Here is a 27,449-nt window from a genome sequence, read left to right as displayed (position 1 = left end):
GACAGAAGACGTTATAATCCTAAATAGGTACCTATTTAATAAGCAGTTAATAGGCCGGTCGATAGACTGGCGCCGATGCATGCCGCAAACCGCCTGGAAGGGCTAAAACGCAGCGGGGGTGAAAATTCGTGAATTACATGATGATCGCTGAAACTCGCTTCAGAAAGCAATTTTTTTTGGATATTATGATAAAATGTACTTAGTAAGCGTGTTAGCATGCGCTTTGGTGGCACTTGGTGTACAAAATGTAAGGCTTTCTGTATATGTTACGAAATACAACAAACTTCCGCCACGCTCCATTCTTTTGGCCTACAGCTTAATAATTTTTTTAATAGTTTGAAAGAAGACAAAGAGACCTGAGTACTCATTCAATAAGTAGTTAAAAGATTGGTCGATAGACCGGTGCCGATGCGATCCACACTTTGTGTCAAAAAAACCTCAATAAGTATTCTATAAGAAGTCATCTAGTTTCTAGATATTCTATAAGAAATAGCGACCAGCCTTTTGAATGAAGGAATGTATATGCTTTTATTGTACACCACAAAACTAATATTGGTCAATACGTCAAAGTCAAAATCATTTATACAAAATAGGTACAATAGTACTCCTTTTGATGGTCGAAATTGTTAAATTTGTACGATATAGTGGTGATAATAATTACGTAACTTAAAACTAAAGCTACGAGTGTTCCAAAGGCGCCCAAGTCTGAGAAGAGCCCACACCAAACTCAGCCGGGTATTCTTTTTTTTATAGATATATAATAGACTCGATAGAATTTTTTTTAATAGACTCGCATTGATGCGCTTCCCATAGGCACAACCTCGAAAGAGAGCATTAAAATACAGATCATTTTATACGTGGATATAGCTTCTTATCGCTAACAACAAAGAGTTCCCACGGGGTGCCAGATACGTAAATCCCCGAAGTGCGGACATCTAGTACATAAGTAATTCAAAACATTGCAAGGTATAGATCTAGTAAGTATGTAATCTATACTAATATTATAAAGAGGTAAAGTTTGTAAGTTTGTTTTTACGGGGTAATCTCTGGAACTATTGAACCGATTTTGAAAATTCTTTCACCACTAGAAAGCTAGGTACATTGTTCCTGAGTAACAGTGTGTATTTTATTTTCAAAAAATTAGAGATCCCTATGCAAATTTCCATAAGCTACCCGTGCGAAGCTGGGGCGGGTAGAGGTAGTTATTTTTGTTTTTGTTTCTTTGTTTAGGCGCGTAGTAACACAGCGAACATCGCGCAAAACTAAAAATAAGTTGAAACTTTTACTGTTCGAAAAACAGTAGCTGTATCTATAAGTAAAACTTGAAGAATAGACTCAAGTTTTATGAGACTACATTTTATCAGACATGACTTTAGTAAGCGAAGTTTTGAAATTTTGCATGGTCGGAAAAGCAGTCTGTGAAATAAGTTTCGGAAAAACATATTTCTCAGAAATAGGGCAAATTTCCAGACGCCCTAAACGCGTCCCCGGTCCACCCCCTCCCATCTACCTCTCGAAATGACCTCGAAATCTTACGCCCTGCGTCTTATTATCTGCATTACGCTTAACAGTACACGCAAGGTTTTACTGAATTAAATTTTGATTATTGTTATAAAAATGATCTGTGCGTAAAATGAGTCTTTATTTAATATTTTAACCAAAGTCAAAGTCAAAATCATTTATTCAAAGTAGGTACTATTGTACACCTTTTGTTTGTCGGATTTGTTAGATTTGAAAGATGATATAGTAGTGGCCCTTATAGTGGCCATAATTAATTACGTAAGCTTAAAACTAAAGCTACGAGTTAATATCATTGAATAAAATGTTTTTTAATATACAGATGATGCTTGTGGCTTCATCCACGTTTATTTTAGTTTTTTTTAATCAAAAAAACACACTTCGATTTTCCGAAATAAAAGAAGCATATGTCACTCTCGTTAACTAAGTATCGAGCGAAAAATTACGTCGTGTCGTATTTACCTAGGTTATGCTGTTGATGAAGTATTATTTGCTTTCATAATAGAGATGTTCATTCAGTCTTATACACCCTTAGCTCTATGCAACACAACAATCCCTGGAAAACCCGGTTTGAGCCTCCCGCCACCCTCCGCCCTTCTACCTCCAAATACGACCTCGATAACTTCGGGCTCGAAAATAAGTCGTCATCTATTGAACAAAATGAGCAATTAGGTGATATTAGGTCATACATTCAAAAGTTATGATTGAACACGAAATTATTTTTTGCATTGTGTGAACGGAAAATTATTTCCGGACGTTTGGGATGGGGACCTAACGTGCGTCATTAGAAACCTCATAGTCACTTAGCGGGCGATGCCAAGAGCTGCTATGCTTGGAGTTTCTCTGTTTCTTTTATCAAATAATATAAAAAATGAGGAGATCCTTTGGAAAACCACAGTTACCGAAATAGCTCAGCAGGTTGTGACTTACCCGGGCAGGATAGATAGTACTCATACGAAAAAACCGGCCAAGTGCGAGTCAGACTCGCGCACTGAAGACGGAACCCTCAGTGCGCGAGTCTGATACTCGGGTATTTTTTCTAACATTTTGCACGATAAATCAAAAACTATTATACATAAAAATAAATAAAAATCTGTTTTAGAATGTATAGGTAAAGCCCTTTCATATGATACCCCACTTGTTATAGTTATCTTACTTTAAAAATTAATACACATTTTAATTTTTTTTTAAATGATGTGACTACAAATTCGGGGTTTACAGATTTATTCCGGTACTTATGCTATAAGACCTACCTACCTGCCTTTCATTCTAGGTCAACGGGAAGCACGCGATCTCCACTCCAAAACATGTCTGCCCCAGCGGCCCTCAGTTCTGTGGCAGACGTGTCCTGCCCACAGCCATTTCGGGTGGCTAATTCGTTAAGCTATGTCGGTCACTCTGGTTCTCCTCCGGAATTCCTCGTTGCGGATTTTGTCCCTCAGAAAGATCCCCAACATAGCCCGCTCCATAAAACGACTTTGAACTTGTGGATAAGGCCAACTGTCAGTGTCCACGTTTCTGCGCCATACCTACATCACTCATAAGACTTTCGTCTTTCAGCTTTGGGGAAAGGTTAAAAGGCCATAATTTGTGAAATTGTGACCCAGTGCAGATTGACAGACTAATATGAACGTAACATGTAAATATCCTTGGTGTGGCGTGATGATGAATACAAATTATAACATAATACTGTTAGATTAATGCGATCCCTTATCTCCACTAGACTCATGTTATCCTGTTATCGAAATTTAATTACTTTATCGCTATGTAATTTGGGCTAACGGGGAATGTATTTATTGATTGCAGATGGGATCGCATGCGCTCTGCGCCGAAATCTATAAAATCTAGGCTACGCCGGATGAATCCCTTGTTGCCTTGACCTGGGATTCGTAGGCAGCTATTTGAAGTTCGATTTTAGGAGGATTTTTTAATGAATAGGTAGGTACTTTCAGTGCTTGGGCACTTGGTGTCCTTATTATCGTTTCACGTATACCTAGCGTAAAGAATACAATGAACTCTTTGTTCAAAAATCATTTATACCTACCTATTTTCTTACGGATTCATTAATAATGTGTCATGTACATTTACAGCCGAAATTAAATAATCAATCTATCTGTAATCTGTCCATAAGTTACTTAGCAATGTTGTTATTCGTCAAAAGTCTTTTTGACAAATAACAGCGTTACTAAGTAACTTATCGACAAGTTAAAGATAGATTGAGCATTAATTTTGGCCGTAAGACGTTATTAGCAACTTTCCCTTATTTAAAAAGTAAAAATTAAATAATTTCAATAAGATTTTGGATTCTCATTTGATGAATTTGTAAGATAAATGATGTAAGTAGGTAATAATAAACTATGGACTAATACAATACAAGAAAAATATCTTTACAAATGTACATTGCACTTTAAATAAATTTAAAATGAGATCATTTTTTTTTGTTGCTTGAGAAAATATTTGGGTATTTCTTATCAGACGGTAAAAACACCAAAACAATTTTTTCCTATTAAGGTTCCTTAATCATAATAACACCAATAAAAATTAAAATGAATCACGCATGTTTTTCCGTTTCGCAACATTGCAGTCCAGAATTTTCGGCACGAGGCAAAGAACGAACGGTCGACATATATTGTTTACGCAACGATAATATAATAACAAGTGCATCCGTCATTTGTTTTTGAACACTTCTTCCCAGATAAGATAACCTCGCCTTTATATGCGTGAAAAAATGACACGTGTAAACTTTTTTCGCAGTTCATTTACACTCTATTACATCAGGAAAGCGATGTTACAGTAATTTATACAGGGTGTTTGATTAATCATAAGGGCGCCTTTAAAATGCTGCAAAGTGCCGCGCGGAGGCAGCTCGGTTGCAGCGCTGCTTTGTAAATCCATATAATTTCGATCATACTTGATGTTACTGACATTATCAAACAGCTTGTATAAATATTTTTATTAAAATTAGAATCAAATTAATTATTTAAAAAAAAAAACAAACATTGTTATTTTTTACGGACTATATTGTAGTCAAGAAGCTTTAAGCTACACTCGTCAGGAAAACAAAAACAGATACCTTACAGTACACAGAATTAAATTATTTTGAAGTATGTGCCAAAGATATTAAGTATAGAACTCCAGATGGGCAAAGCTCATACAATAATTGTATTTTAAAAATAAAGTTGGCCTTTGTCTGTGTTGGTGTTAGCTGGCGGTCGTGCTCTGCCTTTTTGGAGTGTTTTTTTGTTGAAACTGACTGGAAAGCGCTCTAAGGGGGTGCCGTGCGTATGTCGGCGAGCGCCGGCATAGACGGGGTCCACACTTGTATAGTTTAACTAACTTGTTACAAATAATTACAAAATTGACATTGGCTAATCTTTGTAAAGCCAGACGAGAGAGAAAAAAAAAATAAAAAAAAAATTAAGTCATTGTGTGCGACACATAGGTACGAGTACGCGTAGCGATACAGAAAACAAAGTAGGTACGTCTTATTGACGCGAGGTTTACGCACCTTTTGACACCTACGAGCGTGCTTCAAAAAATGGCAGTCTTTTAACAGGGCTGGCTATAACCCACTCGAGTTGCAAAATTGTAATCAAATAAGTCAAAACTAGACTTATTAAGTTTTATTGTGACTTAATGTTTAAAAAAAATTACTAAATAACTTAATAATAATAAACTTAGTAATCGGTTAACGATATTTGAATCTCTCTAAAATCATTTGAGTTACGTTTTACGCATCTCTTTGAGATTTTGCAAAGCTAAAAAATGATTTGCCTATCTAGAGTTTTATAATATCTTTATAATGTCTTTAGGTAGGTATCCAGATTAAGTAAAATGTTTCAATGGCCTTGAAAAGCTTATATTTTACAATTATACGTACAATAAATCCTGTTATCATATTTTTTACGCGTAGGCATTGTTTCAAGGAAATTGATATAATTATGCACGCAAATGACGATGTTATCTGTTATTATATGACTCAGACCCTAAGTTAGGAAAACCACAGCATAACCAAAGTTCTGGATTTACGATTTCGCAGAATTTAGATCGCTTTCGTTTTAAAATATTCAGGCATTTTCTTTAAGTCTTAACTTAAACGTATTTACTTACTTATTTTTAGTATTATCATATAATTGCTTGTAACCGAGATGAACTTCGTAGCTTGTTCGCACTTCGGCTGAGTAAAATTCGAGTAAAACTCTACGTAATTACAAATTAAAATCATAATTATCGCATGAGTTTATTATGCTTTGAGAAGTTCCATCTCTTGCACTACTTGGTTAGGTGATGTGCAAAAACAAAATACTTTAGATAAATGCATTTTGCCTGAGCCAAGCCTGAGCCATATTCAAGGCGTTGTCGCGAACATCGTGGCGTTGCAGTTGACTATTAGTATATTTTATTTTATGGCGCGGAGCTGCACCAGGTGGGCGCGATTTACTTCGCCAATATCGTGTGGGATTGAAGAGACACGAGAACGGTTGGTGATAGCTGAGAATTTCGAGCAGCTTTTAAAGGGTAATTTTATAAGTGGCAGGTTTTTTGTCACGAAGATAGGCAAAAGTGCATGAAGGAAGAATTGAGGGTAGTTGGGAAATAAATGTGAGACGCCCTGTCACATTATATTAATCAATAAAATAACCAATAGGTGGCGGCACCAACTGGTTTTCCCGATTACATTTAACATATTATTACCATTATTACATAATAAGATTTAAAACCTTACACGTGTAAGTTATCAAGTCATATAAAATGCAGCGGAATATAAGGAAATAAACGCGAAATTTTATTATCACACGCTGATGTCAATGACCCCTTTATCATTTCGGCAAGATTTCGAACTTTGCATACCGAACGGTAGTAGGTATAATGCTATAATAGTGATAAATTGCGATAATTTGTGGAGTTGTACAACGATACGTGTGTTTAAGATGCGTACGATAAATGCCTACGTGAAAATCAAGTTTGAAAAAAAAACTAGGTACCTACTTAAGTGCTATTTAAGAGCAGCTATGGTTGGAGTTTCGCTACGTGATCAAATCAGAAATGAGGAGATCCGTAGGAGAACCAGAGGAACTGGCATAGCTCAATTATTGCAAAACAGTATCGTAATGGGCAGGGCACATAGTTAAAAAACCGGCCGAGTGCGAGTCAGACTCGCGCACTGAGGGTTTCGTACTCGGGTATTCTTCGAACATTTTGCACGATAAATCAAAAACTATTATACATAAAAATAAATAAAAATCTGTTTTAGAATGTACAGGTAAAACCCTTTCATATTATGATACCCCACTTGGTATAGTTATCTTACTTTGCAAATTGAAACACGTTATAATTTTTTTTTCAAATGATGTAACCAAAAATTTGCGGTTTTCAGATTTATTCCTGTACTTGTGCTATAAGACCTACCTACCTGTCAAATTTCATGATTCTAGGTCAACGGGAAGTACCCTATAGGTTTCTTGACAGACACGACGGACGGACGAACAGACAGACAGACACAGACAGACAGACCACAAAGTGATCCTATAAGGGTTCCGTTTTTCCTTTTAAGGTACGGAACCCAAAAAACTTTGTAGAATTGTGCGAACTCCTTAATTAGCATGCATTATGATATAAGATTGTTTGCGAAATCTATTCCGCAGTGGCCTTCGCTGCAAAGATAAAAGCCTTTTTATATGAGTTGAATTTGCGCTAAGTAACTAGAGTTGTTACCTCACGTCCAACTACGAAAGGTCAGACTTCCAATTTGAATCAATGAAGCCTATATCGTAAACATTTCTCGTACGCTACGTTACGAGAAAAAGAAGGCGCAAAAGGTGTTTTAGAAATACTCTATTTACTAGTAGGCAAGACTTCAAAATAATAATAAAAACCCAAAAAAACAATAGCTTTACAATATGTACCTGCATAAAATGTAGAGTTCAATATTAAATCAACACTGTTTTTCTCGAAAACTTAGCGGACTTATTCGATTCTTGTTGTTGGTAACATTCCTTAATTCATATGAGTCACTGGTGTTTTGTTTTTCAATTCGCTAATATAAAAACGTCTTAATTTTATGTTTTTTAAGGCAACGAGTCTATATTTTTAAAGTCTAACGTCCGAATATTGAAAAGCTAAATATTTTAATACTAGATAGAGAGCATGTTAATTTATGTTAACGGGTTTTGTTATTTTGTCCGTAAAGAAAAAATAAAAAAATGGTGCATAACGAATATTCAAACGACTCTTTACGAATAAGAGCGGCTTTAGTTTTAAGTGTTTGATTTTTGAACATCTTTATAATATTATAGGCGCAACCCCGCAAAACAATCTTAGAAAACATTTACTTAGCTTTTGGAAACCTCTCAACTCGTAGGTTGCAATATAGGTACGGTTTAGTGGCTTTTTATCAATGGTTTGCACTTTGCACTACAAATACAATCCGTCTGTATACCTATACCTTTAGACCATTACATGTTAAGAAAATCAAAAATATCCGATAATGTCCTAAAACCTTAAAACCCATTAAAAAAAATACGTTTTTCAAGAACTTATCTTAGAAGCTTCTTATCAGAGTATAAACTTAACAAATAAATTGTTAGATAACCGTGACAAGCGAGTTACGGAAATGCGAATAACAAAATATAAACCTCAATTATTATCACAATGTCTAAGCGCCGATTCTAATGCGTGCTGATAAGATTGATATGAGTACGACAACGAATTCGTAGTTTTGTCTATGGGTACCTATATTAAGATAACATGTATGCTACGTATATGAAAATAATATAATTAAAATTATAAATTATTCGATGATGCCCACTTGTTGATTGTTGAGAGTGATTATTATCACTCTGTGATATTATCAATCTGTCTTCACTTTTTTTAACAAGTGTAAATTAAAAATTTATAACACCCCCGACAAGTGAAGGTTACAGTAACTAGAAAAGAGCTGATAACTTTCAAACGGCTGAACCGATTATCTTGGGTTATAGCTAAGAACACTCTCGATCAAGCCCACCTTTCAAACAAGAAAAACTAAATTAAAATTGGTTCATTAGTTTATGAGCTACGATGCCCACAGACAGATACACAGATACACACGTCAAACTTATAACACCCCTCTTTTTGGGTCGGGGGTTAAAAACAAATGTATACGCTTTGCTTACCTGGAGTTTTTTAATATCTTTGACGGTAGTTAAAGTTAGTAGAAGTGACTCACCTTCGCAGTACAGGGTGACGTCGGCGAGACTCTCCGAGTTCCAGAGGTTCGCGAACGACGTGGCCAAGTTGGAGCCGAAACTGTTCCATTTGAGACAGTACTGCTGCTGCTGGGAGTCCATACCCGGGCCGCCTCGGATACCTGCCCTGCAGCAAGAGGAGACCAACGTTACTATGGCTCTAGTCATCAATAGTATAAATTTTAGTTTGAGGTATCAAAATAATATAGGAATTACAAGAAAAACTGTGTTATCCATACTTCCATACTATCCATACTAATATTATATACTAGCCGATGCCCGCGACTTCGTCCGCGTGGATTTAGGTTTTTTGAAATCCCGTGGGAACTCTTTGATTTTCCAGGATAAAAAGTAGCCTATGTGCTAATCCAAGATATTATCTATCTCCATTCCAAATCTCAGCCAAATCCATCCAGTAGTTTTTGCGTGAAGGAGTAACAAACATACACACACACACACACACACACACACACACACACACACATACAAACTTTCGCCTTTATAATATTAGTATGATGAGAAAGTGTATCTGTCTGTCTATCTGCTACCTTTTCACGGCCCAACTACTAATATTATAAAAGCGAAAGTGTGTCTGTCTGTCTGCTACCTTTTCACGACCCAACAGTTTAACCGATTCTGACGAAAGGTACAGGGTTAGTTTATATCCCGGGGACGGACATAGGCTACTTTTTATCCCGGAAAATCAAAGAGTTCCCACGGGATTCCTAAAAACCCATCCGCTTAACCGATTTGTATGAAATTTGGTACCGAGGTAGCTTGCGTCCCTGTTATTGACCTAGGCATTTTATCTCGAAAAATCAAACAGTTCCCACGGGATCTTTGAAAACCTAAATCCACGCGGACGAAGTCGCGGGCATCCTCTAGTATACTATAATTACTTAAATATAAAAATTACAAAACGAAAATGTCATCCAAACCACCTGGCTGTGTTACCTCGTTGAAACTGTGTTTATATTTTTTATATCTTTTAAATTGAGTGAGATAATGAAGACGAAATTCCTGACGATGCTAACATAGACAGGCTATGGCAGTTTCATTACACCTTATAATCCTGATTGGATCTATACCATAGATTTTTTTATTGATTTATAGACTAGCGCTTGGCGGCAATCAGCCATTAATAATAATATTACATGTTAAAAATTGAAGCTGATAGGAGCTTTGTAAACTTTTATGTAAACCCGAATTACTGTTTAGATGACTAAATAGGGTTACAAATTAGAATTAGAACCTCGATAGCTCAACGGTTGAGGAGCGGACGGAATTCCGAAAGGTCGGCGGTTCAAACCCCACCCGTTGCACTATTGTCGCACCCACTCCTGGCACAAGCTTTTCGCTTTATTGGAGGGGAAAGGGGAGTATTAGTCATGATTAGCAGCATGGCTAATATTCTTTAAAAAAAATATCAATCGATAATGTACAGCTAAACGAACATGTTTGCGTGTAAATTTTTAATCGTCCTAACAGCTGCTTAGTTTCCACGTTGACGTTGCTCTGGCGCATTATTTATTAATTCGCCTATTACAAGGCGGAAATGTTGATCATCGATGTATAGGACGATATTGATTGGTGCAGAGTGGTAGCAGTATTAAAGAAAACCGAAATAACTAACAAAAACTATGTGTCTCTTATGCCTTTTTTTTTTTACTCACTATAGGTAAGCGCTTGACCACAATCACACCTGATGGAAAGTGATGATGTGGTCTAAGATGGGACGCGTTTACCTAGAAGGTGCCTATTCACTCTTGTTTTAAAGATACCCGGATTGTAATTGGTAGGAAACACAGATCGCGGAAGAGTATTCCAAACCTTAGCCATGCGTATGAGGAATGAAGCTATTATAAATTGTTATTATCATTCTGATGCAAGTTAGCCCTTGACTGTGATCTCACTTGATGGTTAGTGATGAGTGATGATGCAATCTAACATAGAAGCCTGCTAATTTGGAAGGGATATCCTAGTAATTATAATATTAAATACTTATTCTACTAATTTTGACAGCTTCACAGAATACGATTTTTATTTGATCCATATCCCTTCTATATTTGTTAAATAAAAATAGATACTTAACAGGGGTCTCTCCGTCACTCGCTCCATACAAACGTAGTTCCAATTTCATTTGAATACTAAGCAACCTGTGAAATTTTGTAGACATGAAATTCGAGAAACTAATATCTATTGCCTGTGGTTTTCCAGATTTCGAATTCAATTAAAGTTTAAAAATGATTAGCTACTTTTAGTAAAATACTCATATTATGAAATGTTTCACACAATAAAGTTATTATCGATGATTTAATTTATATTATAACAAAAACATAAAAAACTACTTAAACGAACTTTGAACTTTTACTAATGTGAGTAGGTATGTTCCGTGTGCATAAATAAATAATTAATTAATTGTTATTTTTTATTTTTGTGAATGGTAAATCGATTTATCGTATTTGGTAATTGTTAATGAATGAAACTAGTTTTACAGCTTGAATTTAATAGCTTATTTCCTCTTTAAAAATCGAATTTAATGGCGTTTTATCTATCGTTATAGTCAAAATAGCTGAAATAGAATATTTAGTTAAAATGCAAGTAATTAAGCAGCGATTAAACAAATCACTAATTTGAATGGCCAGTTCTTATTAACAGGGCTCTCTCCGTCACTCGTTTCATACAATCGTAGTTCCAATTTAATTTGAATATTAAGCAACCAAAGTCCATGAAATTTTGCGGACATATTCTAGAAACTAATATCTGTGTCTGTGGTGTTTTAGATTTTTCTAAAAATATGTAGTTTTAAAATTACAGGGGCTCAAAGATTTGTATGAAATTTTTTAAGACCGCGTAACTTTGAAACCGAATATTTTAACAGAAATCTGGAAAACCACAGACATAGATATTAGTTTTTAGAATATGTCTACAAAATTTCATGGACTTTGGTTGCTTAATATTCAAATGAAATTGGAACTACGATTGTATGAAACGAGTGACGGAGAGAGCCCTCTATACCATTAGCTTGAAACTAAAACGTATGAAATGAGGCGTACATGAAGGAGAACTTATTTGTTTTCTACTGGAGCTATTTCTTTCAGCATATTATAATATGCTAAGTAGGTATTGAATTTTTATTGTCCACTACTGTTGATATTTCTAAATGTCCACTAGCAATAAAACTTGAAAGAAGCTAGGCAGGTCGCAAGCTGCACTCACGTAAGAAATTGTAGAAATTACATTAAACTAACTCCTTCAAGCAAACTGTGGAGTTGAGTTGAAAATTCTAGAAAAGAGAGAGTAAAAGCAGGCAGCTACTTGGCTTAGCGCCATAAGTACCTACGCTAGTAATAGTAAGTAATTATAATGGTGCAAAATCTGTAATAAATGTCCTTTCACTTGAAAACTAGTTCGTTATCTACTAGAACAGATTTAGTAAATAATTTTTGTGATAAGATTTCAAAAATCTCAAACACGATTTAATGACAAAGAAAGTGTAATCATCGGAGCGTCACCTGTGTAGGCTTTTGAAATTATTTTTAACCCCCGACCCAAAAAGAGGGGTGTTATAAGTTTGACGTGTGTATCTGTGTATCTTTCTGTGGCATCGTAGCGCCTAAACGAATGAACCGATTTTAATTTAGTTTTTTTTTTGTTTGAAAGGTGGCTTGATCGAGAGTGTTCTTAGCTATCATCCAAGAAAATCGGTTCAGCTGTTTGAAAGTTATCAGCTTTTTTCTAGTTACTGTAACCTTCACTTGTCGGGGGTGTTATAAATTTTTAATTTACACTTGTCAAAAATGTTTTTGTGTATGTTACATAGTCATAGAGACTCCCCTAGAACATCTTTGTCGTGTGAATTTGATTTGACTAGGTATCGTAAATGATTGAAAATAAGCGCGTATATTTTAGCTACTACTAAACCTAGTCACAGAGACTACGCCAAAGGCTAGCTGCTTTTGCGTAGAACCTTGTTTACAGCAATAAAATGCAACAAAACACCGGAACCAAACAAAAGCGATGCAACATACACAATTAAAATTACCTTCTGGGCTGGGAACCTCGTAAATCCCACCGGACTCTATAATTTTGGACCATTGGGCCTAAAATGTCAGCGAGCACGGTTCGATACGGTATCGATTTGATTCCCAAGCACTCCGTTACAGTCTAACTGTACATTTGCATGCGTGCACGTATACCTGGCCAGAGTATATTGAGCCGTTCGAGCCTATTATTTGCGCTATGACCTCGGTGAGGGGGGGAGGCCAGGTTAGGTTGGTGGGAGCAGAATTTCGGCTGCGACCCGGTTCCGGAATGCAGCACACGCGCACGCGTACTGAAGAGGGGGGAAGGGGGACGGTTGCATCGAGTTGCGCAAAGTGCCGCGGCAACGGTCAACGGGATAGAGTAATTACTATGTAGATTGTAGAAGCGACAATGCGTCCGAACTAACAAAGGAAAAAGTTTTCGCCATGTTGTGAGTTGTGACTTGTGAAGTTTCACGTCTTAGCTAAAAATATTTTTTTAATTTATATTTTATTGTCAATGCATTTTATAGGACTGAGACTTATCTATTGTAGAAATACATCAATGTAATTATTATTTTCCGTGCAAGCCGTAATTTCAGTAATTTTCAAGTGACAGTAATTATTAGTTGACAGGACAATAAGGCTTCCCTTTGTTAGTTCAAATACGTATGTTTATTGGTACCACAGAACACTCAATATACCTTCAGCCTCAGGTACTATACATAAACTCTAAATGCTTTACTTACCTACTCTATGCGCTAAGTGGTTTTGTTTATTGATTCATGAACCTATGAACTGTATACGTAATTTATGCATTTAAATTGGTTTAAATAAATAAAGTAAAACAACCTTATCTATAGGACTCTAATTCACAAATTTTGTTTAATTGAACGGGTTCTAATAATGAAGTTAGTCGAATAATGATACTGAAATACTTGAATAAAACATAAGCGTATAGGTAATTTGCATGTATAAAATGCATATTAGCACCAATTTTGTAAAATATACCAATATTTTTGCATTTTATATTAAAATTATTATATTTGTAGGCATATTAGGATCATGGTAAATAGGCATATTAGCGGAATTTTATTTAAGTATTCTACATTTTTTAAACATTACAATGATTACAATCTTGTTTCTCAGAAGGTTTGTCAGATTAAACTAGCTAGTTGTGCTTTGTCAATGACTTAGCATAGAATGGTTACAAGCAATCATATTTTGAAGCATGCTCGAAGGTGACGTTTTACCCAAAGATGCGTAAACACCGCGCCAGTAAGTATCTATGCAGTCTGTGCCACCTGCACACACACACACAAGCGCAGAACTTGTCTTCACTTTTTTAAATACGAATATTATGAGCTTTGCCTATCTAGGGATATATAACATCTTCGTTCTTTGTATTGACAAGTGTAAATTAAACAAATTTAACACCCCCGACAAGTGAAGGTTACAGTAACTAGAAAAGAGCTGATAACTTTCAAACGGCTGAACCGATTTTTTTGGATTATGCTAAGAACACTCTCGATCAAGCCACCTTTCAAACAAAAAAAAACTCAATTAAAATCGGTTCATCAGTTTAGGAGCTACGATGCCACAGACAGACAAACAGATACACACCTCAAACTTATAACACCCCTCTTTTTGGGTCGGGGGTTAAAAACTTCATTCAAACACATAAAAGCTTCATAAACTCGCATTTCGAAGTAAATAATATCATTCAAGAATAGAAAACAGTGTTCACGGGTTATGCCAATGTCCGCCCTTTATTTGGGTTAACATGCTCTGCGAACCGCGAAAATCATCGGAGGCATTCCCTATTCAAATGTTATGGTAAATGGGAAAACTTTGGGAAACGTACTCGTTTTATGTGCCTATATTGAGATTTTTGGCCCGTGGAAATATGTGCGGGGCTTTACTTAAGTTTGATAAAGTGAATATACTTATACGTATAATTTTCATTTACTTTTGTTTGTTTGTAACTTTAAGTTATATTTCGATGAAATTATAATTACTAGGTATAATTGGATGAACGCGACTACAGGTTATAAAAAGCGCGTGGAAAGTCTTTGATTTTTCGGGATAATGTCGTTTCCTGGGATGCAAGCTATCTAGTTACATGTATGTACATGTATGTATGTATGTATGTTGTCAAAAAAGGTTAAACATATGGACCACGCGAGCCTGCAGACAAACAGACAGACATACTTTCGCATTTATAATATTAGTATGTACAGTGTCCACTGTCCATATCCTGGACGCAAGCTATCTATACCAAAATGACGCCTGCGACTTCGTCCACATGGATTTAGTAGTAGGTTATCCAAGAATCCCGTGGGAACCCTTTGCTTTTCCGGGACAAAAGTAGTAGGTGTACAACTTTTATCCCAGAAAATCTAAGAGATAAATCCATGCGGATGAAACCGCTGACATGGTGCCAAGTAAATAGGTATATCATGTAATAGCTATAGCAATTTTCAGTTTAAACTAAAACAATTGCTAAACATGACTTTAGTTAGTGTGGATGCACAGATCACTTACTTTCTTTTATATAAGTTCGTTGTGGTCGTCTTGAATCTTGACCGGCGAAATTTTTTGTGTAATCACACCTTTACATGGAAAATTCTTTACGAGAGTTTGCGGAGAAAATATTTACGCATGCAGCGTTCAACGCCGACGCTCATTTTTATTAGTGTGGGCGCGGCATAAAACGAAGCTGTATTAAGTATTTAGGTAGTACACTTGATAATGTTGACACATGGTGCATCTGACCTATTTTTCTATTTGGAGTGTGTGTCATAGAGCACTGCTTTGTACTTGAGTTACGAGTAGTTCGTGGTTGTTAACCTACTTAGGAATTTAATAATAAATAGCTTCGCTGTGGAAGAATTTTTTAATGAGACTCTTTTAGTTTACTCGTAAGTTAATTTGATATGATTGTTTTGTATTTTATAAAAGCAGCCGCCGAGTTTCTTGCTGGATCTTCTCACTAGGACAATATTTAATTGCATAATAATTGCAATAGTGTAAATCCGTACTAAAATCTAACTAAACTGAGTACTGGCTTGTAAAAACAAAACATCCTGTATATCGCAATGCGATACGAAAAAACACATAGCGTGCAATATTCCGAAAAGAAAAACCGCGTTTTATGTAACGTCACGCTCCTTCCATTTTCCTTATAATCATTTACCATAAAACGTTTTTCTCCAAGCCAGTCAAGCCTCGACCTTGACTGGAAAACTGAAAGTAATAGTTAACAGGGCTCTCTCCGTCACTCGCTTCATACAAACGTAGTTCCAATTTCATTTGAATAATAAGCAACCAAAGTCCATGAAATTTTGCAGACATATTCTAGAAACTAATATCTATGTTTGTAGTTTTCCAGATTTCTGTTAAAATATTCGGTTTCAAAGTTACGCGGTCTTAAAAATTTACATACAAATCTTTGAGCCCCTGTAATTTTAAAACTACATATTTTTAGAAAAATCTAAAACACCACAGACACAGATATTAGTTTCTAAAATATGTCTGCAAAATTTCATGGATTTTGGTTGCTTAGTATTCAAATGAAATTGGAACTACGATTGTATGAAGCGAGTGACGGAGAGAGCCTTGTTAAGGTGAATTCACCCCGAAGCCTTGAATAGAAAGTCGCTTCTATTTTTCGACCAAGGACCAATCATATTTTTCAATAGTGCAAAAAAATCTTATTTAACCTATCGACCATCGAGAATCGATTTCTTGCATTATTGTTTAGATTTGCGTTCTATCACTATTAAATGTTGTGCTATAAAGAACAATAAAATAATAAAATCCTCCTTCTTTATATATTAGAAAAGAAACAATTTAAAAGAAAAATGAAATAAAAATTACAAAGTCAATTTTATTTTTTGTTGAAATTTTTTTGCTTTCACGCTGAAATAACGAGGATTCAATTTTTGACGAGATAAACCGTGGGCACTCGCTAGTCCCAAATATTTCCCATCTTTACTTGAACTATTAGTATGTCACCTTAAATGAAATACTAAAGTAATAAGAAGTGAGCTGGAAAGCGTCGTACACCGCACGCGAGGCTTATAAAAGCTGCATTAAGGTACTTTTACACACGCCAAGCCATATTACCCGAAATAACAGGTATAACACGAGCTATAGCAATATTAATAAAGTATAATGTAACCACGGGCCTAGCTAGATGCTATAATTTTCAGTATCTAGGTACCTACGGTAAAAGTAACAATTCCCGAAGTCCAAACTGATTTCTGTCATGGAGAAAATAACTCTTGGATGTTTAAAGCTCTTAACAGGGCTCCTTCCGTCACTTACTCCATACAATCGTAGTTTCAATTTCATTTGAATATTAAGCAAACAAAGTCCATGAAATTTTGCAGACATATTCTAGAAACTAATATCTGTGCCTGTGGTGTTTTAGATTTTTCTAAAAATATGTAGTTTTAAAATTACAGGGGCTCAAAGATTTGTATGAAAATTTTTAAGAACTCGTAACTTTGAAACCGAATATTTTAACAGAAATCTAGAAAACCACAGACATAGATATTAGTTTCTAGAATATGTCTGCAAAATTTCATGGACTTTGGCTGCTTAATATTCAAATTAAATTGGAACTACGTTTGTATGGAGCGAGTGACGGAGAGACCCCTCTTAACCACTAGGCTATCACCGCTTTATTTGTGACTAAGTGCTTGTTTGAAAAGATTATAACAGATTTGACTATTAGATACCTAAATAGAAACAGCACAGGTCAATGGCCTTGAAAACTATTCTTGTAGGTATATGTTTATAGATAAATACCTATACATTAATGTTTCATCATGGAAAATAGACTTCGCATTTTTCATTGTTTGGTTTCGTTTTGTTAGAACAATCTTTTAAGATATGACTGCCAGATTTCTGTACGTTTTCAAATGACCTAATATCAATGATTTTATATATACCTAAACTTACGTTAAATACGTATCTTATCCACGTGGGCGAAGCCGCGAGCATCGGCTAGTAATATTATAAATGCGAAAGTGTATCTGTCTGTCTGTCTGCTATTTTTTCACGGCCCAACAGTTTAACCGATTTTGCTGAAATTTGGTACAAAGTTAGCTTACATCCCGGGGACGGACATAGGCTATTTTTATCAGGGAAATCAAAGAGTTCCCACAGGATTCTTAAAGGCTCATCTGTTTAACGGACTTATATGAGGCACAGAGGTAGCACAGGCACAGGTTTTAGTTTCTAGAATATGTCTGCAAAATTTAATGGACTTTGGTTGCTTAATATTCAAATGAAATGAGTAAGTTACGGAGAGAGCCCTGTTAATGCATTGCATGAAGGTTTATTTAAGACACATGTCGTTTGAATCGTCCTCTACAGAAGCCCTAATCTTGACTATGAATTTCAGTAAATTATTGGCAACAGGCAGTACATGCATGACTTTGTCTTTCCTTATGTGGGCCATTATTCAAATCGTTCCTTTATTTGTAAGGGCGTAGTACGACTCACACGAGTACATGTGTCCGTTGTTACGCAATGCGTTACCGAGGCGTATGCAGACCCGTTTTCTAAATTTCCAACTGCCTCTTAGATGCATTCATTATGTATTCAAATCGCTGACGATGTATCTTCCAAGCATCGCAATTCTTATCTCCTTTGGTTCATCAGTTTTACATCGTAGGTAGGTAAGTACGAATGAAGCGCGATCAAACAGATAAACAGACAGGTTCTAAAATGGTGATTATAGTTTCTTTAAAAAACTATCATGTCATAGTAACTTTTTCAGTTGAAGACCAGTCTTCGAACAGTGCGTTTTGCCAGAGATGACATACTATTATGTACCTATATCACTTTGTTGTCTGTCTGTCTGTCCGTCCGTCCCTCCGTCGTGTCTGTCAAGAAAACCTATAGGGTACTTCCCGTTGACCTAGAATCATGAAATTTGGCAGGTAGGTAGGTCTTATAGCACAAATAAAGTAACTAAATCTGAAAACCGCGGTTACATCATTAAAAAAATTGTTGTGTGTTTCAGTTTTCAAAGTCATGGTCAAATTACTAATCAATTAGAGCCTCAATAGCTCAACCGGTAAAGGAGTGGACTGAAAACCGAAAGGTCGACGGTTCAAACCCAGCCTGTTGCACTATTGTCGTACCTACTCCTAGCACAAGCCTGACGCTTAGTTGGAGAGGAAAGGGGAATATTAGTCATTTAACATGGCTAATATTCTTTTATAAAAAAAAAATCAAAGTAAGATAACTATACCAAGTGGGGTATCATATGAAAGGGCTTTACCTGTACATTCTAAAACAGATTTTTATTTATTTTTGTGCTTAATAGTTTTTGATTTATCATGCAAAATGAGGGAATAATTACCCGAGTACGGAACCCTCGGTGCGCGAGTCTGACTCGCACTTGGCCGGTTTTTTACGAACTGAGCTAAGACATCGAAATTTCATGCGTATAAATTAGGAATAACAATAAGAAGGTAAACAATAGTGTAAAAAGAAAATACATTCGATTTTTCTAAAGATAAAAAGTTTAAGGTTGGTGAAGGTTTAACCCATACCTAAGGCGATAAAGAAAGATTTTCCGCGATAGCCTTCTTTTATAGGTAGAAGCTATTTATTGGGCAAGATGTTTTCTCATGTTTTACAGATAAAACAAGAGTTACGACAAGCGAACCTATGCAAGCCTTCTTTGTCCCACCTATGAGCTAGGCGGTATTGTGAAACGCAACGGTGCGTACCTACGCAATGCAGCCATTGCAACTTTCTATTTTGACGTCCCCCGCCCCTTTGCCCCGCACTTCGGGCATCTCTGTGTGAAAAGCGATGCACTAGAAAGTTTTTGTTTGTACCTAGTTAACATGTGATTAAGGTAATAGTCGGTTTTGTTTCTTTAAATTCGTTATTGCTTAGATGGAAATTAAAACTAAATACCTACTCTTTTGTATTATTTTTAAGCTAAAGAACCTAACCTGACTACTTTGCATAGGTAAAATTTCTGAAAATCTTTTCTGTAGGGGTCTACGTTATAGAACCTGAAACTTCGCGTGTAATATGCGCAGAGCGATATTCATGCGTTTCTAGACCCAATACAATTGAGCTGTAAGTAGGTACATTAATATCATGTCTGAGTTAATTTCTCCTTTTATAAAAGAAATCTAAGAAAGGTTTTTTAGAAATTCTAATCAAATTAAAAAACCTTTAATTACGCGCGCCACATAAGGTTGTAACGCATAAGCATATCCGCCTAATGTAAGTGAATCACTAAATTAATCAATGAACCGAAAAAAATAAGGAAAATTCTAACTTTCACGTGCATCAGAAGTGCAAAGTACACAAAAATTAACTTATCGATAAAACCTATCACGGTAAAGTCGGCAAAACTTTGGTGATTTGATTTATCAACTAAAATAAATGAACTCATTCGATGTAAACATTTTAGAAACAATATTTTCTATTTTACAGTATTGCGAAATACAAAAATTGTTTTTGAAAACTCATTTGTTGGGGAAATTCTATGACGATTTACGAGATTACACGTCATTAAATGATAGATAGGCCAATCTTGATTTGTCAATGATGCTTACTTAGCAAAAAAAAACTATTGTAACATTGGTTCTTATCTTTTCAACATATTAGATCCTACTAGTTGGTACAATAACACTTATCATCGTTAGTTGCATACTGAAAAATCTGGAATCTTTCAATAAAAGTTTTGTCATAAATTGTATTACAATAATGACAAAAATTGTAATTGTATTATTATATTGAATATAAATATTTTATTTCTTAGCAAGTAAAAGGTAAGCAATGCTCTAATTTTTTTTTTCAATTTTAACAAAAACTTTTACATTTCATGGTTAGTTTGAATGTGAGTTAACTTTGTGCGTATTACTCTTCAGCTGAATAATTATTTATCGAAATCAGTTCAAGTTTGAAAATAAATATGGGGAAAAATTCGTTTCAAATTAATATACCTACCTACTCCGCACATTTTTTTAATCGATTAAAACTCAACCGCGCTGCCAAAAACGCGTTGCATTTAAAGCCTACACAAAGATGATACAACTTGACCGATACTATAAAACCACACACACACACACACATACTTAAATTTTTTCTAAGGCCTTTCACTTGGTTGCAAGCTGAATGCGTTCCGTGGCCTACTTTATTCAGTCATCCATTCATACTTTTCGATTCCACAACGTTGGATAATATTACGTTTTGTAATACTTAATATTGCATACGAGATAGTATAACGAAATCTAAATATCGACAGATAAAAGTATCGAATTTACGTGTACACTAAGTACTTATTAGGCATGGTTTACACTTTACAGTTACAAGAGACGTGACGCGATAAGTGTTGTATGGATTCAGGCGCAAGACTATAGGCGGCGTAGAACTATGGTGGGGTGTCTTTCTCGATGACAATCACACTAATATTATAAAGGAGAAAGTTTGTATGTGTGTGTGTGTGTGTGTGTGTGTGTGTGTGTGTGTGTGTGTGTGTGTGTGTGTGTGTGTGTGTGTGTGTGTGTGTGTGTGTGTGTGTGTGTGTATGTTTGTTACTCCTTCACGCAAAAACTACTGAACGGATTGGGCTGAAATTTAGAATGGAGATAGATTATACCCTGGATTAGCACATAGGCTACTTTTTATCCCAGTAAATCAAAGAGTTCCCACGGGATTTCGAAAAACCTAAATCCACGCGGGCGAAGTCGCGGGCATCGGCTAGTTCAAACTAAAGTTTATAATTTGACGTAACGCGGCCAGGCGCGTCAAGCTCAGGTGCGCTCAAATGCGGTGCAATTCAGTCTACCAACTAGAGCCTCGATAGCTCAACGGTTGAGGAGCTGACTGAATTCCGAAAGGTCGGCGGTTCAAACCTCACCCGTTGCACTATTGTCGCACCCACTCCTGGCACAGGCTTTACGCTTAATTGGAGGGGAAAGGGGAGTGTTAGTCATGATTGGCATGGCTAATATTCTTTAAAAAAATGGGGTAAGTTAGGGTAAGCACTTCCATGTGAACTGGCCAAACCCTAGCTAAACCGGTCATAGAGGTAGTAGGTACTATATCAACCGGCTATACTAATATATACAGCTATACTAAGCTGTCAAACGCCATAATTTCAATACAAACAATATCTAACAGGATTTCAAACTCGTCAAAGTACTTAAAACCGAGTTTTTATCAAAAAGACTTTACTTCACTACACTCTGTCTGTTTGCCTTGGCCCTTAAAATAATATATTATATACTAGTTGATACCCGCGACTTCGTACGCGTGGATTTAGGTTTTAAAAAACCCGTGGGAACTCTTCGATTTTCTGGGATGAAAGGTCCTATGTCACTCTCCAGGTCTTTAACTATACCTATGCAAAAATCACGCCAATTCGTTGCGACGTGATTGAAGGACAAACATACAAACAAACACACTTTCACATTTATAATATGGGTAGTGATTGTTGTGGATGCTAAAAACACACAAGTTGATTTCGATGCATAATTCCTTGAACGGGTTTTCTTGATTAGATATTGGAATTATAATTGAATACAAGTGTAAATTAAAAACTTATAAACCCCCGACAAGTAAAGGTTACAGTAACTAGAAAAGAGCTGAGAACTTTCAAACGGCTGAACCAATTTTCTTGGATTATAGCTAAGAACACTTTCGATCAAGCCACCTTTCAAACAAAAAAATAAATAAATTAAAGGTTCATTAGTTTAGGAGCTACGATGCCACAGACAGATACACAGATACACACGTCAAACTTATAACACCCCTGTTTTTGGGTCGAGGGTTAAAAAACCTAGATACAAACTCATAAGTTTACAGACTCAGGTTTGAGTTGGACGTTGAGTATGTCAGTCAGTCAATTTGTCCTTTTATATTTACAGATTTTACGGTCTCTATCTACAATCTACATGGTACATTCTACAACATGCAAATGCAGGAAGCATTGTAATTCAAAAAATAGTATGGACAATAAGCCCCAAGTTCCGTGTTCTTACAATACAATTAAAACACGATTATGCTCGGTGTATCGACCTTCCCATTTTGAAAAAAATACCTTGGCCCAGATCGCGAGGTACTCAAAATCGTGCAGAACCAGTTTTTGCACAGTTAAATCCCACAGGTTACATGTGTAATTGTTGCATTTAGCGGTTTTGTTGTGCAACTCTATGGGACAAGTTTTGACGTCATCCTTGGCGAAAAAGTTATGAGGGAAACTTTTTTTAACGACATTGCTAACTAGTGTAGGCTACGAACTGAAATTCTGAGACTCCTAGTTTAGGTTACAAACTGAAATTCTGAGACTCCTAGAGCAATAGCGCACTAGCGGCTGGGTCGCAGCGGCCAGCAAGGCTATTCTGTCGCCGTGTCTAGGACGCAAGCTGTGTCTTAGTCTGTACCATAGATAATGCCCGTGACTTCGTCCACGCCGATTTAGGTTTTTAAGAATTAGGACCGTTGGAGCTCTTTGATTTTCCGCATAAAAATCGCCTAAGTACCTACGTCCTTCCTTAAAACGGTCATTATACATCGATAGATTAAACAGATTGGCTATGAAAAGCTACCAGACAGACAATTTCGCATTTATAAGATTAAGTACCTAGTATGGATAAACGGGTCCTTTTTAAGTTTGACGTGTGTATCTGTGTGTTTCTGTATCCGTTTGTGGCATCGTAGCTCCTAAACTGATGAACCGATTTTAAATTACTTTTTTTTTAGTTTGAAAGGTGGCTTGATCGAGTGTTCTTAGCTATAATCCAAGAAAATCGGTTCAGCCGTTTGAAAGTTATTAGAGGATATGACGTGTCAGGGGTTTTTAATTTTTTTTACTAAGTATTGTAAAACGACAGGTCCTGGATTCGAACGGTTTACAAAGACCTTTTCCGGGATAGTCTATTACAAGCACGTCCCCTGCGACACATCTCTCTCACGTTTACGTCGACAAAGCTTCTGCAAACTGCGAGAAAGCCTAGTCGCATTAATTAGTGTGGGTGGCTGTAGAAAATTTCTCGTAGAGTTTTCGTGTTTGTGAAACACTCATTTCCTCCGCACGCGTCCAGCGGTGGGAGGTGGGGCGGGAGGGGAGGTGGAGGTACAAGGACATTTCACAGGACCTTCGAGGCGCGACGCTTACGTAACTCCACAAGGTCGAAAGACGAATTATATGTAACACGTGCAAATGTTTGGCCCAACATTTGATATGATTGAGAATTCAAATAAATTCAAAATATTGTATTCAATTAGACTTTTACCACTGGTTCGGAATGCCTTTGCTGCTAACCAGCAAGAAATTCAGCGGTTGCTCTTTTCAAAGATTTGATTGTATTAGCAACAGAAAACTACATCACTACTCATATTAAAGGTATTCGAAAGTGGGTTTGTTTGTTGGTTTGTTTTCGGGTAGGACCCTTATGAGTTAAAATTCATTTTATGTGACTTTTGGGTGGCGGCCCTGCGGCAACCATTACTGAAAACCTACATAGGTACTCCACGATCTCCTGAAAAGTGAAAACGCATCGGTGCGGAATTATACTACCTAGGTACTCTAGGTTTATTTATTCAGTCGTGCGTACAGTTAGGAGGTACTAAGATGAAGACTAGACCCTTGAAGCCAGTCAATGGAAACATTTCGACATTACGAAAACATAAAAAGCTTCTATGAAATATGTGAAAATTGTAGTTGCTCCATGTAGGTTTCAGCGAATATTTTGAAGTGGGATGTTTATTAGGGTTGCCAACTACTAAGAAAAATAGAATGTAGAAAAAAATTACCTATTTAGTTTTTTTTTTCCTCAAGACGCTTTTTCTTCCGACTTAGTTTACGTGCTATGTTTAGATATCTTAAAAGTCTCTTTGAAAATTTCTCAAAATTAAATTTCAATAGACGGCTTCACCTAGGTATTTACAATAAAATCTCATGACCCAGCGAATTAAGTTATAATTTGAATTTTCCAACATTGAGTTTGTAACATCTTTATGTGTACACACCCACATTTATGTAAATAAAGTATTTTGAATTTGAATTTCTGCCTTTCTATCATACTTACTAGATGATGCAAGCTACTTCGTCAGCGTGGATTAAGTTTTTTCAAAAATCTCATAAAAACTATTTGATTTTCGGGGATAAAAAGTAGCCTATGGCCGTCTTCGGGTAGCATACTATCCTGTACCAAACTTCGTCAAAATCGGTTGTCTAAGCCGTGAAAAAACAGCAGGCAGACAGACAGTAGATATACATTACAGACGATTTACCTACCAATAGTAATTTTATCAAACAAAGCCCTGCGTTTCTTCCATCTGTCAATGGCAAAGTAGCCATAAAAGAAACTCTAAATGTTTTCTATCAAAATTGGGCAGCCCTAGAACTGAGGGTGGTAACACAAGGACTTCTCGCAGGGCCTTCGAGACGGGAGGTACACGTAACATTACAAGGTCGCGAAATCCAGTGCGTTAAAACGTGCCACGTTAGTCACGTTTTGGTCAATTTAAACCAGTGTTAAACTAAGTGAAAAACACTTTTGACGTCAACAAACAACTGTGCGAATACAATTCGCGCCAAATCTAGGCGCAACGCGCACCTACAGAGTGGAGTGGAGCCGAGGCGCAGCATTTTTGAAAAAAACTCAAGCTCGAAGCACAGTTTTACAGTAAAACTGTGCTAGAAGCTTTACTTACTAAATTGTCGCGGAAACGCGGATTGCCCTTGAGTCTCTTCCATGTTTTGTTTTCAGCGTACCAATTTTTAACCAACTTCAAAAAAAGGAGGAGGTTCTCAATTTTTTTATATTTTTTATTAATGTTCCCCGATTACTCAAAGACGCCTGGACCGATTTGGAATTTTTTTTTTGTTTGAAAGGGAATACTTCGCAGGTGGTCCCATATAAATTTGATGAAGATCTGATGAATATCTTCGGAGATGGAGAACAGAACTCGTCAATGGATAAGAGTAAATTGCTCGCGATCAGTGTAATAGCTTAGTAAACAGTAGGGTTTTAACTGGGCATAGCATGCGCTGGCCCTAAGAAATTGAGGCCCAGAACGTACTTACTTTAAAAATTCTTTCATTACATTTTGCCCTAGGTAAGTAATATGTTTTTCATACCTTATTTTGAAGTACCAGAATGAGATTTAAATAAGATAAGATAGGATTGTAAAGAAGAAACGTGCGAACAAAGCCGTGAGCAAAAGATCGAAAAATATAGATAAAAAGTTTCCACTCTACAAATAAATAGACAGACTGAACACTATTAACGGAGGCATATTCATATGCAAATGAACGACACAAATGACGCTTAGGAACAGCTGGTTTAGGAAAATATTACATAAATGCCATGTGTTTCAATGTTATTACATTTTAATTTGTCGATTTGTGTCAACTAACAATATACTAGCAATAAACTATACAATCTTATCACTACCTGATGTCTACTTCGTCCGCACCGATTAAATTTTTTTAATTCCCGTAAAAATTCATTAATTTTCTGGGATAAAAAGAAGTCCATATACGTCACCGGGATGTAAGCTATTGTATCTATACCAAAATTGGTTGAACGGATGGGCCGTGAAAAGGTGTCGGATACATTTTAGTATTTATAATAATAGTAAGTACCAGTATATCCGGGATAAAAAGCAGCTTATATCCATTTTCTTGATTTCTTAGATTTTTATGATCGAAGGATAATTTATAAATATTAGTACTTAATAGTTATATACCTAGGTATATCACTTTTATCATCATGACCTAGATAAGAGTCCTAGCTATATTACCTAAGTCTAGTTCACATTATGCACAAAGTTTAACGCAGATTCTTTTGCAATTTGCAAAACTCATAGTACCTAGTTCTACTGAAAAACAGAATATGCTATACATATTATACCTACTTTATTATGATATAATATACGACGGAGGGGCCGGTTCCCACTTAACTAATTTTTTATGCACACTAGCGATCAAAAGACATTTTTAGGATAGGGTTGCCATCTGTAGTCTGTACAGGTTAATTTTATCTATTTTATTATTTATTAAAAAAATTATCTATTTTATAATTATATTTTGTATTAATCTAGTTGGTTATCAGGATGGAAAAACTTAAATCCTTTCATTGGCACACTTTGAACTGGTACCTACGTAAAAAAATCAAACCAATTAAATAGATTGACGCTCTAAAATTAAATCTAGAAAAGAACAAAATAACTGACTGACAAACATTCAATAATGTTATTATGGTACCGCTCATCTCTCTCGTTCTTGAAACGTGAGGATAAATGCACGTAGGATCTCTTTATAACATAGGTGGACGAATTTTCTTACAATCAATCTTATGATTGGAATTGAATCATTTTTTTCACCCTTTTTTTTAAAGAGACTGTGTCAACCCTAACCGGAGGGCCACCTCGATGCGACGATTACGTAATGTTGCCAAGGCCACGGCTGTGAAGCACTAAGCGTAGTCAGTACTCAGTACATGAGTACATGTGGTCAGTACTCAGTAGTGTGTACTCCACATAAGCGTAAAGGCACTGCCTACTGTTTAGTTCTTAGCTTTCGGTTTCATAAGAAACTAATTAATGCCCGGCATGCTTTGCAATGCAATTCACGTGCCATAATATTATATGTTGATGTACGTACGTACAAAAACGTTTCTGCAAG

At 36.1% G+C, this 27,449-nt stretch overlaps 1 protein-coding gene across 3 annotated transcripts in view; it reads right to left on the bottom strand.

Moving 5' to 3' along the window:
- Positions 1–27,449, bottom strand: part of LOC123866107 (zinc finger protein chinmo) — a 74,379-nt gene that overhangs the window by 30,457 nt on the left and 16,473 nt on the right. For 2 of the 3 annotated variants that reach the window (XM_045907481.1, XM_045907476.1), the window contains exon 2: positions 8,726–8,871. In XM_045907481.1, the coding sequence (XP_045763437.1) occupies positions 8,726–8,846 (121 nt within the window). In that variant the 5' untranslated portion in view covers positions 8,847–8,871. Of the gene's footprint in view, positions 1–8,725; positions 8,872–12,789; positions 12,890–27,449 lie in introns of those variants that run through there. The other variant, XM_045907468.1, reaches the window with a different exon arrangement.

Source organism: Maniola jurtina, chromosome 1 (assembly GCF_905333055.1).
Source record: "Maniola jurtina chromosome 1, ilManJurt1.1, whole genome shotgun sequence".
Taxonomy (NCBI): Eukaryota; Metazoa; Arthropoda; class Insecta; order Lepidoptera; family Nymphalidae; genus Maniola; species Maniola jurtina.
The sequence above is the reverse complement of the archived record's forward strand: the minus strand, read 5'-3'. Positions and strand labels throughout refer to the sequence as shown.